Here is a 17485-nt window from a genome sequence, read left to right on the forward strand (position 1 = left end):
CAATGTGGTTTAATTTTTTTTTCCAAACCTTGAGATTGAAATGGAAGAGCTGTGTCTTTGGGGGGGTTTCTTCCATTTCAATTTGCTGAACATTAGGAACATTTACATGTTTGCTTGATCTGAAACATTTATTTTCAGGGGGTGAGTGTTTCAGATTTGCACCCAAATCAATTATTCAGTAATTAGTTCAACACTCTAGCAACTTTAAAACGTGTCTAACTCTGCTTAGCTATGAAATCACAAAAAATGATGGAGGAAATGAGAATTTAGAAAAGCTCGATTTGTTTTACATCTTTCATTTGTTAATAAAATGCATTCATCAAATAAATTCACAACTTTAATGACTCCTTATGTGTCCCATAAATTTAAATAAATGTTTCTTGAGTACAGCTGACATATCTCAAAGGCCATGATGAGATGGAATGAGAATTGAATCTTAATCATGTTTAGCTATTTTAAAGCTGAGGCACGTATACCTATGTATTCAAGCAGCTGGGAGACTTCATTAAAAAGAATGAATGGGCAAGGAAGATATTCTTAACATCGTAGGCCCGTACAATAACTTTTTTTTTCTTTTTCTTTTTTTTTGTAAGTGTGAGATATTTCAACCTCCTGTATGCCTGGAAAAAAGAATTATGATACAGCAGGCTATTTGATATTCTTCATATCTAGAAAGCTTTTTCTTTTCTTTTGGGTTGGAGAGTCATAGATGCTGGTCTGAATTGGTTCATGCAACACAAGTTAAACCAGACTGGTGATCATCATAGATGTGTTGCAACAGTAAGAGCCGTGCTTTAGTATGGCTTGCAGGTATGGAGATTTGCCAGAGTAGATCTCCATACTTTCCTTTGCTTTTTAACCCTGGTGGAGGTTTAAGACCCAGCACACACTCATCTCTTAGGAGGTTTAGTTGTGCCAGTAGTAGATGGTTGAACTAAATGTACTATATGACTGTGACCCCTTGTGTAACTCTGTGAATGCACCCCATGCTGCTGTGAAGATTATATAATCTAATCTAATAAAAGGACATGACTAAATAATGAAATCATGGCTTTCTTCTGAAAAGTTAAAGTGGTGCACACAATCATGAAGTCAAATTTAATAGCATATTCCCTTTGAACTCAGACAGCAAACAGTGTAAAGGTAATATTTTCAAAAGGAAAACTTACAGCTCCTGATTGATTATTCATTATCTCCTTATCATAATGTATCCTTACGTATAATCTGTTTCATACTACACATCTCTTGGAACATATTACACTTAGGGTTCCAGACTAAATTGACCTCTTATAATGTCAGCATAAGAAGAGGGTTTCAGCTGATTTGCCACTCTGTTCCATCAATTTTACACCATGCATTTCTGCAATCAGGGCAGTGCACAGGCCTGAAACTGGAATACCACTATTTTGAATCTGGTTTTAAATATCCCAAACAAGAGGTGTCACAAAATACTGCTTATTACCAGCGCAGTGCATCAGCAAACACCTGGAATGCAGAGTTCTCTTACTTTGGCCATGTCTTCACTTACTGGAGGATCGATGTGCTGATAATCAATTTTCTGGGGTTTGACTTAGCAAGTCTAGTAAAGATCCTCTAAATCGAACACTGAAGGTGCCCCTGTGAGTGCCAGAACTCCTCACTTTTGTGAGGCATAAGGGAAGTTTATGGCAGCATTTCTTCCATCGACCTCCTGCTGCAGAGATGGCGCCAAGCTCAACTTAAGGTATGTCGACTCCAGCTATGTTATTTACATATCTGGAATTGCATACCTTAAGTCAGAGGTTCTTAACCTTTTTACCTTCACACCACCCCTGAAAGTGAACTCCATGTTCTCACCCCCCTGGGAGCCATTTTGTGCACAGCCTAGCCCCACCTCCTCACCTAACAGGAAGCTAAGGGGTGTGGCTAGGACTATAAGAACTCTGCCAGGGAGCTCAGTCGGGGCCCAGCCTCTGAGGGAGACAGACCTGCCCAGAGCTCCTGGCTGATGAGGCTGAGACCTGGCCCGGGCCTCCCACAGCTGCCTTCCCTCAGGCCAGCAAAGGCTTCCCTGCCTGGGCCGCCAAAGCCTGGCCAAACTGGCCAGCAGGGCTACCCTCTGACCTAGAGGAACCCAAGGCTCTACTGGTGCCTGGCGATTTGGAGGACCGGCCTGAGCTGAAGGCCCCGCTCGAACCCTGAGGCCTGCCTGAACCCTGAGACCTGGCGAACCAGCTGGATGCAGCCGTCCGAGCTAATTCCCAAGTCCGACGGCTGGTGGCGCTGTGGGGTGAGTGAACCCTGTTACAATGCCTAAATGAATAATATGAGCTTTTTACTTTGAACCTTTTCCTAACAAATTTACGTAATATTTGAAGATGAAGTCGACAGTGCTCGTGTACTGTTATTGTAGTGTGTCCTCACATAGGCCTGATTGATTCACGCTGCTATTGTAGTGTGCTGATCTCTAGAAGTTAATAAGAAATTAATGTTTATAATTTTAATTCATAATATTAATGATGAAGAAATCTAAACTTCAGAATTTTATCCAGTGAGAAGGCAATTGCAATACATTTTCTGGGAGGCACCTCACACCTTCCCTGTATCCCCTTCACACCTCCCCTGGGGAGGCGCACCTCACTGGTAACGAACCCCTGCCTTAAATTGACCTTCCCCTTGTAGTGTAGACCTGCCCTCAATCACAGTGGCAGATTTGTTCTTGTTGATGCCTTCAGCTGAGGGAGCTGCCCACATCTTCTGCTGTAACAGTTTTCCTGCAGAGTGAGCAAGAATAGACTAAAAGTAATTCTGCATGTTGCCAGAATTGAATGAGGCACAGATGGAAGTTATTTTCATCAGAGGTGTGAACAGCAGCTTACACTGCTTCTAAAACTTTGTACTAAAATATTTCACCTTGGGAATAATCATCTCACTTAATCTCTTCTGTTTTGGCTGGAAATGGAGTCCTGATGGTTACTCTTTATAGCTAATGGCCTGCTAAGTATCATTAGGACTTCCCTTAACTTGCAGTAGTGGAGAAGCGTAACCTATTTAGATCAAAGAATGAGGTTTTATTCTGCTTTAACTCTCCTCTGTATGATTAAAGGCCACATCAGATAAAAAAGCCAGGGAAGTAGTGAGCAAGGTATATTCTGTCCCAGGTGTGGAACCAGAGGCTAGATCTGAGCTGAAATAGACCACATCATCCAGTAACCACTAAAACATTGGTAAGCATCACCACCTGTGTGATTAACCCTACTCATTTGGTATCCAATAAAGCCAGGGCTTTAATGTCAGGCAATATAGATAGTATATTTGGGTCATGCCTGAGGATGACCCAAATTGTACCAGCAGCAGCTGTATAAGAGATGCTCCTTCCTCATTTCAAACAAAGCATTTTGGGGGTGATTGAAGGAGTGTGTGTTTTGGACTCTGACTGGGTAGTAGGTGCTTAGAAAAGAAATTGATAGGATAAGCTGCAGGGAATGCAGCAGATGGAACAGGCAGTGATCCAAATAAAACAGTACTTCCTAGGATAGCCAATCTTCCCGGATCGGCCTGGAGTCTCCAGGAATTAGAGATAAATCTTTAAAAATAATGATGTGTGCAGAAACCCCAAATTGGCAACACAACATGTTCTGAGGAGCAATTCAAACCAGTGAGGGGTTTGTCACTACCTGCCCGCTAATTCCAGGTGCCTGAAATGCCCTTCTGCTCACATCCTGGATAGCAACAGCCAGCAGATACTTGAAAACTGTTATCATGTCCCCTCTTATTCTTCTCCTTTCCAGAGTAAACAAACCCAGGTCTTTCAATCTTCCCTCATAGCTCATGTTTTCTAGACCTTTCATCTCTTCTGCTCTTCTCTGGATCGTCTCCAACTTGTTCACATCTTGCCTGGAATGTGGTGCCCAGAGTGAAGCCTCATCCGCTCAGAGTAGAGCAGAAGAATTTCTTCTTAGAATCATAGAACCATAGAGCTGGAAGAGACCTCAGGAGGCATCAAGTCCAGCCCCCTGCTCTAGGCAGGACCAATCCCAACTAAATCAACCCGGCCAGGGCTTTGCCAAGCTGAGACTTAAACACCTCTAGGGATGGAGACTCCACTACTTCCCTAGGTAACCCATTCCAGTGCTTCAGCACCCTCCTAGTGAAATAGTTTTTCCTGATATCCAACCTGGACCTCTCCCAAAACAACTTGAGACCATTGCTCCTTGTTCTACCATCTGTCACTACTGAGAACAGCCTTTCTCCATCCTCTTTGGAACCTCCCTTCAGGAAGTTGAAGGCTGCTATCAAATCCCCCCTCATTCTTTGCTTCTGCAGACTAAACAGACCCAAGTCCCTCAGCCTCTCCTCATAAGTCATATGCTCCAGCCCCCTAATCATTTTGGTTGCCCTCTGCTGGACCCTCTCCAATGTGTCCACATCCTTTTTGTAGTGGGGGGCCCAGAACTGGACACAATACTCCAGATGTGGCCTCACCAACGCTGAATAAATGGGAATAATGACATCTCTGGATCTGCTGGCAATGCTCCTCTTAATGCAACCTAATATGCCATTAGCCTTCTTGGCTGCAAGGGCACACTGTTGACTCATATCTAGCTTCTCATCTACTGTAACCCCCAGGTACTTTTCTCCAGAAGTACTACTTAACTGGTTGGTCCCCAGCTTATTATGGTCTAGATCTTTGCAAATTGATTCCCTAATGATTTGCTCCATTATCTTTCCTGGTACAGAAGTTAAACTGACTGGTCTGTAATTGCCTGGGTTGTCCTTATTTCCATTTTTTTAATAGACAGGCACTACATTTGCCCTTTTTAAGTCTTCTTGATAATAGCTAATGGCTCAGATATCTCCTCAGTCAGGGTATGTCTACACTGCCACCCTAGTTCAAATGAGGGTGGCTAATGTAGGCATTCGAACTTGCAAATGAAGCCCGGGATTTAAATATCCCGGGCTTCATTTGCATGTTTCTGGGTGCCGCCATTTTCAAATGCCCCGTAGTTCGAACTACCTGCCCGCAGCTACAGGCGGCACAGACTAGTTGTTCTAATTAAAGCTCCTAAATCAAACGACCGTTATTCCTCCTACAAGTTCAAACTAGGGTGGCAGTGTAGACATACCCTCAGCTCCTTGAGTATTCTAGAATGCATTTCATCAGGCCCTGGTGACAGGGAAAGGCAGAGCATGGTGTTGCATCCCAGTCCATCTAAGCTAATAGTCTGTCCTTCATCAATTTACCTAATTCTTATTTGAACCCAGCTATGCATCTGACCTTTGTGAGGAGTTCCACAAGTTGGCTATGTTTTGTGTGAAGAAATACTTCCTTATGTTTGTTTTAAACATGCAGACTATTAATTTCATTGGTTGGCTTCTGGTTCTTATGTTATAGGAGGAGATAAATAATAATTCACTTTGTTCATATCCTTCTTGATTTTTTCCTGTGCATTGAGCAGATGTTTTTAGAGAACAATCCACAATGATTACAATACCTTTTTCTTGCCTTACTAATTGTCCTATTAATGATGGACAGTTGTGTTGAATATCAGTGAGGCAGTCACAGGTTTAAATATCCTGCTAAGGATGGATTGTTGTGTAGACTACACGGGAGGAAGTCACAGGTATACGACAAAATTTATTACATGTGTTAACACTTTATTATGTGACTATGTTGCCACTTTTCATTTAAATCGGTAACACAACTTAATCAATCCCAACAGGAGAATTGGACTGTAGATTTTGAGTTTGAACATTTATTTAAAAGAAGAATGCCTTCTGATATGCCAGGCTCATGAGTCCTTGTCACAACTTAGCTCTATGGTGACTCAATGAAAGATTCATTGATATGCCTTGATTTTTATGTTTTTGAAACCTTCAACTCACTTTGACTTCTGACTGAGAGTTTCCTAGTGTGAAAAGGTTGTTTTGGATGCCGCTGCATCTGCAAAAAAACAACTCCTGACAGACACTTTTCTTGCCAGGGAAGGTTAATTGCTTTATATTGTACTTTCCCTTTGACGTGCAGGAATAGTGTCATCCCATCAAAGAGGGTATTTTCCAATGCAGTTTTCATGCAAAAAAGAATGTTATCTTTAAGCATTTAAAATGAGATTTTCAACTCTCTCAAGAGCAGAAATCTTCCCTTTATATAGTTAGCTTTGTTCTTTGCATAGATTTAGCCCTTGGTTACTGACAGTTCAGTGAAAGTTTTCATGTTCTTGGCAAGCTTACTTGATTAAATATTTCAATACTCTTGGAATGCTCCTTCTGCTTACATGAAATAGCTGTGTGATTGTTGGCTGTAGCTCATGGTAACCACCTCAAAACAGACTTGAGGGCTGCGTCTAGACTGTCATGATTTTCTGCAAATGCTTTTAATGGAAAAGTTTTTCCGTTAAAAGCATTTGCGAAAAAGAGCGTCTAGATTGGCACGGATGCTTTTGCGCAAAAGCACTTTTTGCGGAAAAGCGGCCATGCCGATCTAGACACGGTTGTGCGCAAGAAAGCCCCGATGGCCATTTTCGCCATTGGAGCTTTTTTGTGCTGTCGACACTGGCCCTCTTGCGCAAATTCATTTGCGCAAGAGGGCTTTTTCCCGAACGAGAGCAGCATAGTATTTGTGCAAGAACACTGACAATCTTACATTAGATCATCAATGTTCTTGTGCAAATTCAAGTGGCCAGTGTAGACAGCTGGCAAGTTTCTCCGGAAAAACTTTTGCGGAAAAACTTGCCACTCTAGACACAGACTAGGTGTTTTCTCACAAGGAAGCAGAAATCATATCCTGCATATACAGTGCCTTATACATTGGACTGCTGGCTGTACCTTTACAAGCTATTGAAAAGTGTAATGTTTTGCTTATGGAACAATACTTATGTAATGAGGAGCCGAGCAACTGCCACCTCCAGCTTTACATTATTAGAAGGCAAAAGAATACAAAAGTTGAGTAGCGCAGGTGGGACTCTTCTGACAAAACAGGTTTTCATTAGAAAATGCTTGAGAGGGGGCTCTCAGAGCTTCCAGGCTCCCTGCTGACAAGCTGCAAATATGGAGGCTATCAAACTTCTGTGTACCAAGCCTCCCACCTCAGCTGTGGTTCACAGGGTGGCTCTGCTCCAGGGCTTTGACTCCCAGACTCAGTTTCATTTCAGATGTTTTTCCATTAAAGGTTTCAATGATTTCCACATCGTTTTAAATGATGATTTTCCCGGGTGTGGGAAATTTAGAATATTCTGCATTTCATTCTGAAATGGAACACTTTTTTTTTTAGCATTTTGGAATTTCACTAGAATAGAAATTCAGATTCATAACATATGCCTAATGATATGGTAATTGGAGCCAGTCAGGACAGCTGACAACCTGTGCAGATCCCTGGGCCAGGGTGGGAGGGGGCAGTTCCTAAAAGAAGCAGGACCTCAGGAGGAAGGGGTGGGGCTGGAAGCAACCAATCCTCTGTGCTGGCCAGAGTGTGGCATGCTCGTTCCCCTCCCCTCCACACACACATACACCAGCCCTCAGAGCTGCATGGAACATGGGGCATAGGACTCCGGCGGCAATTTAAAACTTCCAGGGCTCTACCCACTGCCATGGTCGCAGGAACAGAGGCTGGAATGCCTGTGCCCCTTTGAATCTCTGGGGCCTGGGACAACTTTGCCTTCCCTGTTGGCAGGTCTGGGCCATAGACAAATCTCCAGTGACTTACGGAGACAGGATTGGCCCTGTGTCTAAGCAGCACCGAGAGTACACATTGCCTCGACAAAAGTGAGATGAGAGACTGACAGGCAATGGTTAGTGTTGGCGCTTTCCGAAGAGCAGAGGCAATAGGGCTGCCCTTCCTGTGTGCCATAGAACTCTCTCTGAGGAAGGGAGACTTGTACACTGTCCCCAATTCAAAGCAGTGACTGAAAGGCACAGTTCAGGCCTCAATGACAGTCCTAGTGTCCTAGTCGATAGTCTCTCTTTCAGTCAGCCATGCTCAAAATGACTTAATGCTACACATGAACATTCTGTCTCAGCGCACAACAGCCATCTCATTTGTCTGCCCGGTCACTGACCGTCCAGCATCTTGTGAAGTGCTTTAGGATATTTTGCACAAAACAAGGTCTGTGAGTACTGCCCATCCGAAACATTGCTTAACAAGACATCTGAATTCCTTTGGGACCTGTTGCCTATGTATTAAAACCATATTTGATAGCTCTCAAATCGGGGAATATTAGGCCTCCATATTGCTTTCTGTAAAATATTTCTGGAAGGATTTGTCAATGTGTTAGACTACCTAGACTTAGGGTACATCTACCCAGCAAAGCGTCCCTTGAAATAAGGTACACAATTTGAGCTACGCAAATTGTGTAGCTTATTTCAAAAAAGCTTATTTAGGAAATTGGCGCTGTCTATACAGTGCTAATTTCTAAGTAAATCACTATTCCAGTGTCTTCCTTAATCCTCATGCAAAGAGGTTTACAAGGAGCTGGAATAAAATGCCAGTTATTTTGATAGAATGGGTGTTCTGTTAAGATGAACAGAACAATATTTCGGGATAACAGTGTACCCTTACAGTGCCAACTGAGTAACCACTCAGATGTACCCTTACAGTGTCAACTGAGTAACCGCTCAGATGTTTAGCATTGTTTGCATACAGTGAAGTATATTAACCACATGTATTTCAAAGGAACACAATGTATTCCCATCCCTTGTTGAGACCTTTAAGGCAATGTGCTAAGCCAGAAGTTAAGAGACCAAAACGGAATGTATCCGTATCTTAAGTGACAGCTTTCTAAATATGTGATCTGTAATTAAATTCCCACTGAAATGAAATGTAATTTGTTAAAATCTTTCTAGAGGGTGCATATTTACTATTGAATGTAACAGGAAATGATCTTCAAATGGTCTGCAAATCTCTGGTATTTATCTAACTGTTTGCATAATGTATGCTTCTGTTTTTTCTGTTTGCCAAAAAGTACCATATGGGAGTTAAATTTTGGTATGAAATTATTGTGCAGTGATGGACTTGAGCCAGAATCTTTAATCCAAACATACCTGAACTATGGGGGAGTCTTTAAATCTTGTCCCAAATGTTGCATGCTGGTCAATTTTATTGACCTTGAACTTTGAAATCTGAACTGGAATCTACAACTGAGTGTTGCATATGGCTGAACCAGAACCCAACACCTCCAAAATCAATGTTTGAAATCCAGATCTCAAATTTTGTGATGTGTTAAGTAGGCCTAAATTAAAGGGTGTAAGAAAGTGAGAACATTACCTCAGTACTTATTGTAAATACTGTACTCAGATGCACATTTTTTGTAGTAGTAACTAAATCTGTGTTTCAGTCATTCTACAGCTGTGTCCCAGGTTTTTCAACTTGGCTTCCACAACCCTTCACCATGTTTTTAGGCAGCCCCATTTTTTTTTGTTTGCCTTTAGGCATATATCTTATTGCTATTCTGGCAATGGCTGTATCTAATAAGATTCTTTAGACATTCAGAAGTGTGGGATTTTAGTGGTTCAAAACAAAGAAATCACTCTACAACTTCACCATTGCCTGTCACATATCTTAAAATTAATGTTAATTGGTCTACATGACTCACATCTGGTGTTGGTGTTGAATTGATTATTCTGGAATTAAGGATGTTAAACTGCAGTTATTTAATCGTGTAGTCGATACAATTTGTATTGACAACACGACTAGTTGATAAGGATCACTGTGCAGAGCCACAGTGGGAGTAGCTCCAGGAGCCGGCTTGAGCTGGGACTGAGGAGTCCCGGCTTGTGCCAGCTCTGGGAGCCACCAGCAAGAGTCCACCAAGAAACATTTCTTATAAAGTAAACTGGACAAATCCCACTTGAGCACACTAGCCCTTCATTCATTTCTTTTTATAGAAGGGCCTTTTCAGTGTGTAAGACCCTGTTGGTCTTTGGCAGTGCACCAGGGAGTCATTGAAAACTGGTGATGTAGTTTGCATTATTCTTTTTTTCCCTCCAGCTTACTGCCTATCCATAAGGTATTAGATAATGTGGTCAAATCTGGCCTTGTCTTCACCAGGAAAAAAGTATAATTTAACAAGTTAACATCCTACTGTAAAGAAGGCAGCTCACTTGCTTTAGTTGGTGCAGATAAGTACTAATGGAGAGTGCAGGCTTTATTTCAACCAATTAACGTACTATATCAGGGGTCAGCAACCTATGGCTTGTGAGCCAAATATGGCTCACTAAGGAGCCGGATATGGCTCTTTTGAAGCTTGAGCCAAGCCAAGCCCCACCCCAATCTATTCCCCCTGCATCAAGGAGTCTGCACTGGTGCCACACCAGGCCTAGGCAAAACTATCCAGCCGTGGATGTAGCAGGGAGCCCCCAGGCAGACTCTCCTGCTTGCCCCTCCCCTGCATGCTGCTCAGAAACGCGGCTGTCGGGACCTTTGTTCTCATAAACTGAGCCGGTGGGGAGGAGATATGATGCTTCATGGGTGCTCCTGCCCCCAGCACAATCCCATTGGTTGGTTCTGTCCAATGGAAGCTGCTTATTTCAAGAACAGGCAGCGTGTGAAGCACAAATCCCCCTTTCCCCTCTGGCTCTTATTCACAGAGCACATGGCCCTGCAGCCTGTAGGGGAGAGGGGAGAACAGGACAGGGCAGGATTGGCTTGGCTCGGCTCCTGGGAAACGTGATGGGCTGCAGTCTCACTGGTAAGTCTCCTGGGCAGAGCCTGCCTCTAGCACCTCAGTTCCTCTGTCCCCCCCAGCAGTTCTTTGCCCCCCATCCCATATAACCCAAACCTTCCGCCCAGACCCTGCACTAGAATCCCCTGCCCCAGATCACAATCCCCTGCTGCCCTAAGTCACAATCCAAACCCCTGCACTGTAATCCCCTGTCCTAAATCACAATCCAAACTCCTGCACCCCAATCCTGTGCCTCAGGTCACAACTGCCTCCTTCACACAAACTCAGTGGCTCCCGACCCCAAAAAGTTTCCCCACCTCTTCCATAAATAAAGACAATGCTGAGCCCCTGTGTGGTGGACATAATGTTTTACTTTATTTAAAAATGTAGCCTGGCCAACAAGCCCCCAGTTGGGGCCCAGCCCCCATCTTGCCGTATCATCATAGCACTCCTGCACACACACATACCAGTCCTGAGCCCATCACACATCTTAAACTCCTGCCCATAGCCCCTCATATCCCCACATCCCCAAACTCCTGCACCCCACATCCCCAGTCCCCTGCCATAACACTCCTGCACCCTACCCATACTCCAACCCTGTGTCCTAAGCCAATCATACACCCAAACCCCTGCCCTGAGCCCCTCATATGCCCCAACCCATACTCCTACACCCCCACGTGCCCAACCCTCTGTCATATGATTGACAGAAGACAGTCTGAATGCACGCACAAAGCTAGATTTGACCAGTTACAATGTAAACTTCAAGAAAATGCAAGAAAGGATGCAGCAGCAGAAGTTCCATTAAATAGTCTGTGAGTACAATGTTTCATTTATGGTGGTATTAATCATAATGTCAATTATCAATAATATTAAGTTGTATATTATCAATCATGAAAATGGGCATTCTTATACGGCTCTACCACTTGTTCTGAATTTTTATGTAGTTTGGCTCTTTGGTTTGAAAAAGTTGCTGACCCCTATACTAGAGCTATGATTGCCTAATCTTCTTTTGTACCTCATTAGATAAAAAGTTCTTAAGGGCCCTTTTTTAACTTCTGTAGATCACCTTCCCAGTGTGGTATGCTGTGCCATCTCGTGGCACTGACACCACTAACAGACAGAGTAATAAGTTTGCTCCACATACAGACTTAGCTAATAGTCAGCTGACATTTAGCTGTCAGCAGATAAGATGCTGGACCTTTGGTCTGACCCAGTATGGCCGTTCTTATGTTCTTAAAGAAATTCTTCTGAATGATCTCTATTCCAGGAGAATATTTACGTTGACTTATTGACATTATCAGTGAAATCCCAGGATATCGACTGCCAATGTGCAATTTATAAATGGTTAAATTGTCAGCTGCATTTCATATGTTCATTGTTTTAACAGAGGTTCTTCATACATCAAAGCTGCAGTGGGTTCAGTTCCTCCTCTGTCTTTTGCAATGAGAAAAATGTAATTCTTTGCACTTTATCTTTTTATTGTGGATTAGAAACCTATGAACCCATTTACTATAATGTGAAATATTTCTTGAATAAATAAGAGCTCCTATTTACTTTAAATGAGGATAGCTGAGAAACCAAAGTTCATGTTGCTTAACTTGTACTGTATAAATAGAGCTTATACTACATTATTCCTGTGCCTGTTTTCTTTTAATAATCCAGGAATTGCACAGTAAGTGATTGGATGTTACATTTGCTCTCTTTTTTAATTTTGTTCTTTAATTATAAAGTTGTGCATCATTTTTTAAAAAGCTTATAATGGAAATGTAATTGAAATATTTTATTTATGTATATTAAAAGTTAGAATTCTGTTTATTGCCACATTATTCATTTGCATTCTATGTACACCAATTCACTTATGTAGAGCTGAAAAAATATTACTTTCTTATAAGCAAGTTTCTAGGAAACTTAAAGGATTGTTTACAGGCAACCTGATTGGACCTAAATGAAATGTGCTGGGGTTTTTGTGTCATGTTGTGGGGTGTTGAGAGCAGGACAAATTCCAGATTTTGATTAAGATGTGAGTAAAGAAGAGTTAAAAAATTCATTTATGAGCTCTGAAGTGCTCATTAAAATATAGCAATCTATAACAAATATTCTACAAAGGAAGACATTTTAGCATTCCTTTATATAGCCAATGTGTAGTACTCCAACATAAAGAGCTTACTTGCATTCAAAATGCCAGTACGGTCATTCTTTTAATGTTTTACACAGCCTAGAATCCTACAATGCTGCTGCTTCCATTATTCAACACTTTCGTGTTGGTGTTAACTCTGGTGACAATATCCAACTCAAAATCTGCTCAGGTTGTCCAAAAATTGGAACACTATCAACGTGCTCCGCGTGGGTTACATGAAATTGTTGGAGAAAAAGGCCCTATAGGGCTACCAGCACATCCAGGTATAGAAATATTTATTTACAGTTCACCGGTTGATCTGATTGTAGTTTAAAATATAGATAAAGTGGATGTACAAGTCAAATCATATAACTTTGCAACTTGAACAAAAAGATTTGTCAAGCATGAAAATCTGAAGATCCTTAATTTATGGTAATTATGAAAACATTGATTTTGAACAACACCACTAGTTTTATTTCAAATAAAGGATCAGTTACAATTTGAATCTGGGTGCTTTTAAATTGGTAATTTCCTTTAGAACCTTTTACCGCCAAGCCACCAGTTCTTAATCTGATCCAGACCAGTGGTGTCTAAAAAGTGTTACGTGCTAAAGTCCTCTGGTCTATGTGAAACAACTTTCTTGTTTCCAGTGCATTTCTTAGTAGATAAATAATACATTTCTGGGTGGCCAAAACTGGAACAGGTTGGACCTCCCTAGACCAGCACCATCAGAACCTGAGTTGCCCCAGGCCAGGGAACTTGCCAGACCTGGGGAGGTCAGTACTCAGTTGATGAAAGAGAAAGAAAGACAGGAGGAGTATTTCCTTTTAGAAATCGGCAATGGAAGCATAAAGAATTAAGGACTAGAACAATTAGATTTACAAAAAAGCAAACTCCCCCTTAAGTTCCATATTTTCAAAACCATGCACTGTGTGCTAATTTTTGGAGAAAATTCAATTGCACATGTCACAATGATTGTGCTTAATTTCCTGAAAATTTTGACCCAATTCTGGATGCTGGGCACTTACAAATCTGGTTCCAAATTTTTTTTTTAAATTATGGCTTCATCTGTACGTGCTGAGAAACCTTGTCAGAATTCCTTTTGCACTCTAATATTTGGATAAAGAAGTGAACCCAAACCAAACTTCAGTGGATGTTTCAGATATTTCAATGATAAGCAGAGCTATAAAGCTTGGCTCTGCATCAGGATGTGAACTTTTCCCAAAATTTATGATCTTCTTTTTGGTCACTTAAACTTTGTGAAGCTCTAATGATGACAGAAATCGCAAATTCTGACAATGCCTACCCACTCAATTGCTTACTTGCTTTATTTTTCTCTCTTCCATTTCCCCGGATAAAGACAGTGGATTGCAAGCATTTCGATGTTTTCCAGAGCTTCCAGGAATGGATAGATCCCCTGGACCCAAAGGAAACAGAGGTAAAGAAGGACCAAAGGGACACTGTGGAGGCAGAGGTCAGCAGATCACTTCCTTTGAGGGAGGGTAAAGAAAAAAAACGAACAGGGCAGACAGAGAAGTTGTATGTCTGTTTGAACTGTTTTCATTGCATAAATGTTCCAGCTGGGCTTCACTACTTCTGTCTGACAGAGAGCAATATTCACAGATGGACATTGGGGAAGTCAGACTGTCTGGTTTACAGGTGAGGGAAAAAAGTGAGCCTGCTGGGTCAGTACAAGTTAGTCTTAAAAAGAAGCATCCTATCAGAGAAAACATCACAGCAATGGGTGCATGATCCCTAGTTGTGTGGGATTAAGAATGTGCTCCTAAGTTTTGAATTGATCTGAAAAGCCAGCATTGCTGCAGGTGCTAAGTGTACTTCTCAAGAGCAGGTAGTTTCCCTTTTCCTTCTATGGGTGTATGGCCTCAACACCTCCATTTTAAATTTGTATCTTCTCTTCCTAAGGAACCAAGAAATCCAAACCGGTCTCGCTCATGTTACACCTGTGATCATTACTAGTCCTGGAGAGGACTTCTCCAGCTATATTAAAGCTTTTAGAAAACTTTCCATATTTTACTATGACACAATAAGAACAATGCCATTGTTTTTCCCTTCAGAACTCGAGCTTTTTAAAACTAAAATAAGCAATTTGCAAGAAAACGTGAACAGCCTGAAAGCTACTGTCAGCAAAATCCAAAAAGGTAAGAAAGTGCTGTTCATTCCTGTCACTTGGGGTGTGTCTAGACTACAGGGTTTTATCAACAAAAGTGGACTTTTGTTGACAAAACTATACCTGCATCTAGACTACCACCGAGTTCTGTCATCATAACATCGACAGAACTCGGCAGTTTTGTCGACGGTGGTAAACCTCATTCTACAAGGAATAACGCCTTTTGTCGACATAATTCTGTCAACAGAAGGTGTTATTGCATCTACACTGTCCTTTGCGTCTACACTCTCATGTCGACAAAGCAGCTTGCTTTGTCGACAGAACTGGATGCAGTCTAGACGTGCTTTGTCGACAGTATCTGTCGACAAAGCCTCTGTCGACAAAAGCCTGTAGTCTAGACGTACCCTAAGAGATTGGCCCAAAGGGAATAATTGGGCCAATTGTAACTAAAGAAATAAAGATCTAGATCCTTACTTCCTCAGAGATAAAAAGGGTTCTTATCTGGTGTCTTATCTTGGCTTCCTGCTATTTGTTCATATTCCAAACTTCTATGTACTTGCTGGATATTTTAGTAAAGTAGTTCAGTTCTACTGTCTGGGAAATACAACTCCAACACTCTCACGTTTATAGGCAGCCTAGGCAGGTCTCCACTTTGGGGTGATTACATGAGTCCATCATGTGGAAATGGCCCTGGGATCCTGTCCTAAAATAATCCCTCCAGAGTACCCTGGAGTGGAGATGGAGCAGCTTCGGTAGGATCTACTTTGTGTCTGAAAAGTTCTTTGATTGGTTCTGTGACTAAAAAGAACAGCAGGAGACAACCACTCTCTGAAATCAACAGCAGCTGTGGTCTCGTTCTGCTCCTCAATTCCCATTTACTTCATCTGGAGCAGGAACAGGCCCTTGATTCTCACCTATAAGGAGAGGCATAAATTCCAAATGAGATAATATATCATGACAGGAGTATGCCAAATGCTGAATCAAGCACTAGGGGCCTGGCCTCATACATAGTACTGCAATGATGTCCCACACACTATACCTGATAATATTGCAGTATTTTAGCCAACACTGGTTAATTGTATTCATATTTGGGCACTGTGTGGAATACACATTATGCTCTCTAGGACAAAAAAAACATGCTAGATCAGGTACAAATTGATCCCCTCTGGAATGTATGCCATGATTGCTATCCGAAATATTAATAATACAGTGTGAACCTAAACCTGAGATCATGATAGCCAGCAAAATCCATCAACAAAAATAACTTTATCGTGGTCCATGGAACTAGCACCTCTTACTCTACTGTAAAGAATTATGTGAAAATACGTAACTTATATGTATCGTACTTTTGTGCATTTCTAGCTCTTTCTTTTGGAAATGGTGTTAGTGCTGGTGAAAAAATGTTCATAACCCGTGGCTCTGCAGATAACTTTGAGACCTCAAATGCCACATGTTTTCAAGCTGGTGGCCTACTTGCTTCTCCAAGGAATTCTGCAGAGAACAGTGCCATCCAACAAATAGTCGTTCGTCATAACAAAGGAGCATTTATTGGAATAACCGATAGAGAAACAGAAGGCACATTTATGTACATAAGTGGTGAAGCCATCGGATACTCAAATTGGGCTCAAAATGAACCAAATAATGCTGGTGGAACTGAACACTGCGTGGAACTGCATCCTGATGGCAGATGGAATGACAGAACCTGCAATGAAAAACGGTTAATAATCTGTGAGTTTTAATCCCCCTGTCCTTGTGGTTTTCATTAAAATCCATTGGTGCAAATGATGTTGCTACTTAAATAATTCTATAAGCCTGTTGATTTACTGTAGTGTTGCATATTGAATACTGAGCTGCATCAGCAATACAAAGGTATAGATATGCTGAATCTTGCTGCTATTTCTATGGTGGCCAATACCATTTTGTTGCAATAAAGCAATCAAAGCTCTTTGATTTGTGTACTGACCTGGTTAAAACTGCAGAACACTATGTAAGTATCCATTTCTCACATAAATAAAATCAGCTATGATGGCGAATTATTTAAGTCTGAAACTAACAGAGAATATGGACCAGGGATGTGTCTTATGTAAAGGGCCAAATGATCACCATTTTGTTCCACATAGTTCCAGCAGAAAGCACTAGAATGGATATATTAGCTTTATGCATATAGTACAGGATTTCCCTGGTGTTACTCAGGTCCTTAAAAGCAAAGGGTAAGGATATAAGGGGAGCAGGAGTCAGGGCAGGATCTCAGGGATATTAAAGCCTCAGGGCAGAAGATTAGGGATATGGGAGTGCAGGAGTAAGGATTTGAGGAGCTATGGGAATGGGGCTACTGGGTGTGTGGAGGGGTGCAGGAGATGTGTAGGGGCTCAGGGCATGGATCAGAGAGCATGGGGAGATGCTGGTGTCAGGCTTGGGCAGTGAGGAGGGGCTTAGTGCAGGGAAATAGGGATCGGGGAGAATGCAAGAGCTGGCAGGGTCTGTGTTGTCAGGGTAACAGCTCCCTGGGGCAGGCTGCAGTGGAGGCCATACTGACCAGGAGGTGGATACCTGTGGGTGGTCATTACACAGTATAATTTTCCCTACTGACAGCTCCTTTCCTTA

General features: G+C 41.9%; 1 protein-coding gene across 4 annotated transcripts in view; it reads left to right on the plus strand.

Moving 5' to 3' along the window:
• The first annotated feature begins 10545 nt into the window (after positions 1–10545).
• Positions 10546–17485, plus strand: part of LOC102459497 (uncharacterized) — a 37140-nt gene continuing 30200 nt past the window's right edge. For 3 of the 4 annotated variants that reach the window (XM_075934781.1, XM_075934783.1, XM_075934784.1), the window contains exons 1-5: positions 12153–12309; positions 12852–13037; positions 14114–14191; positions 14829–14912; positions 16244–16609. In XM_075934781.1, coding sequence (XP_075790896.1) covers positions 12866–13037; positions 14114–14191; positions 14829–14912; positions 16244–16609 — 700 coding nt within the window. In that variant the 5' untranslated portion in view covers positions 12153–12309; positions 12852–12865. Of the gene's footprint in view, positions 10665–12152; positions 12310–12851; positions 13038–14113; positions 14192–14828; positions 14913–16243; positions 16610–17485 lie in introns of those variants that run through there. The other variant, XM_075934782.1, reaches the window with a different exon arrangement.

Source organism: Pelodiscus sinensis, chromosome 8 (genome assembly GCF_049634645.1).
Source record: "Pelodiscus sinensis isolate JC-2024 chromosome 8, ASM4963464v1, whole genome shotgun sequence".
NCBI classification, from domain to species: Eukaryota; Metazoa; Chordata; order Testudines; family Trionychidae; genus Pelodiscus; species Pelodiscus sinensis.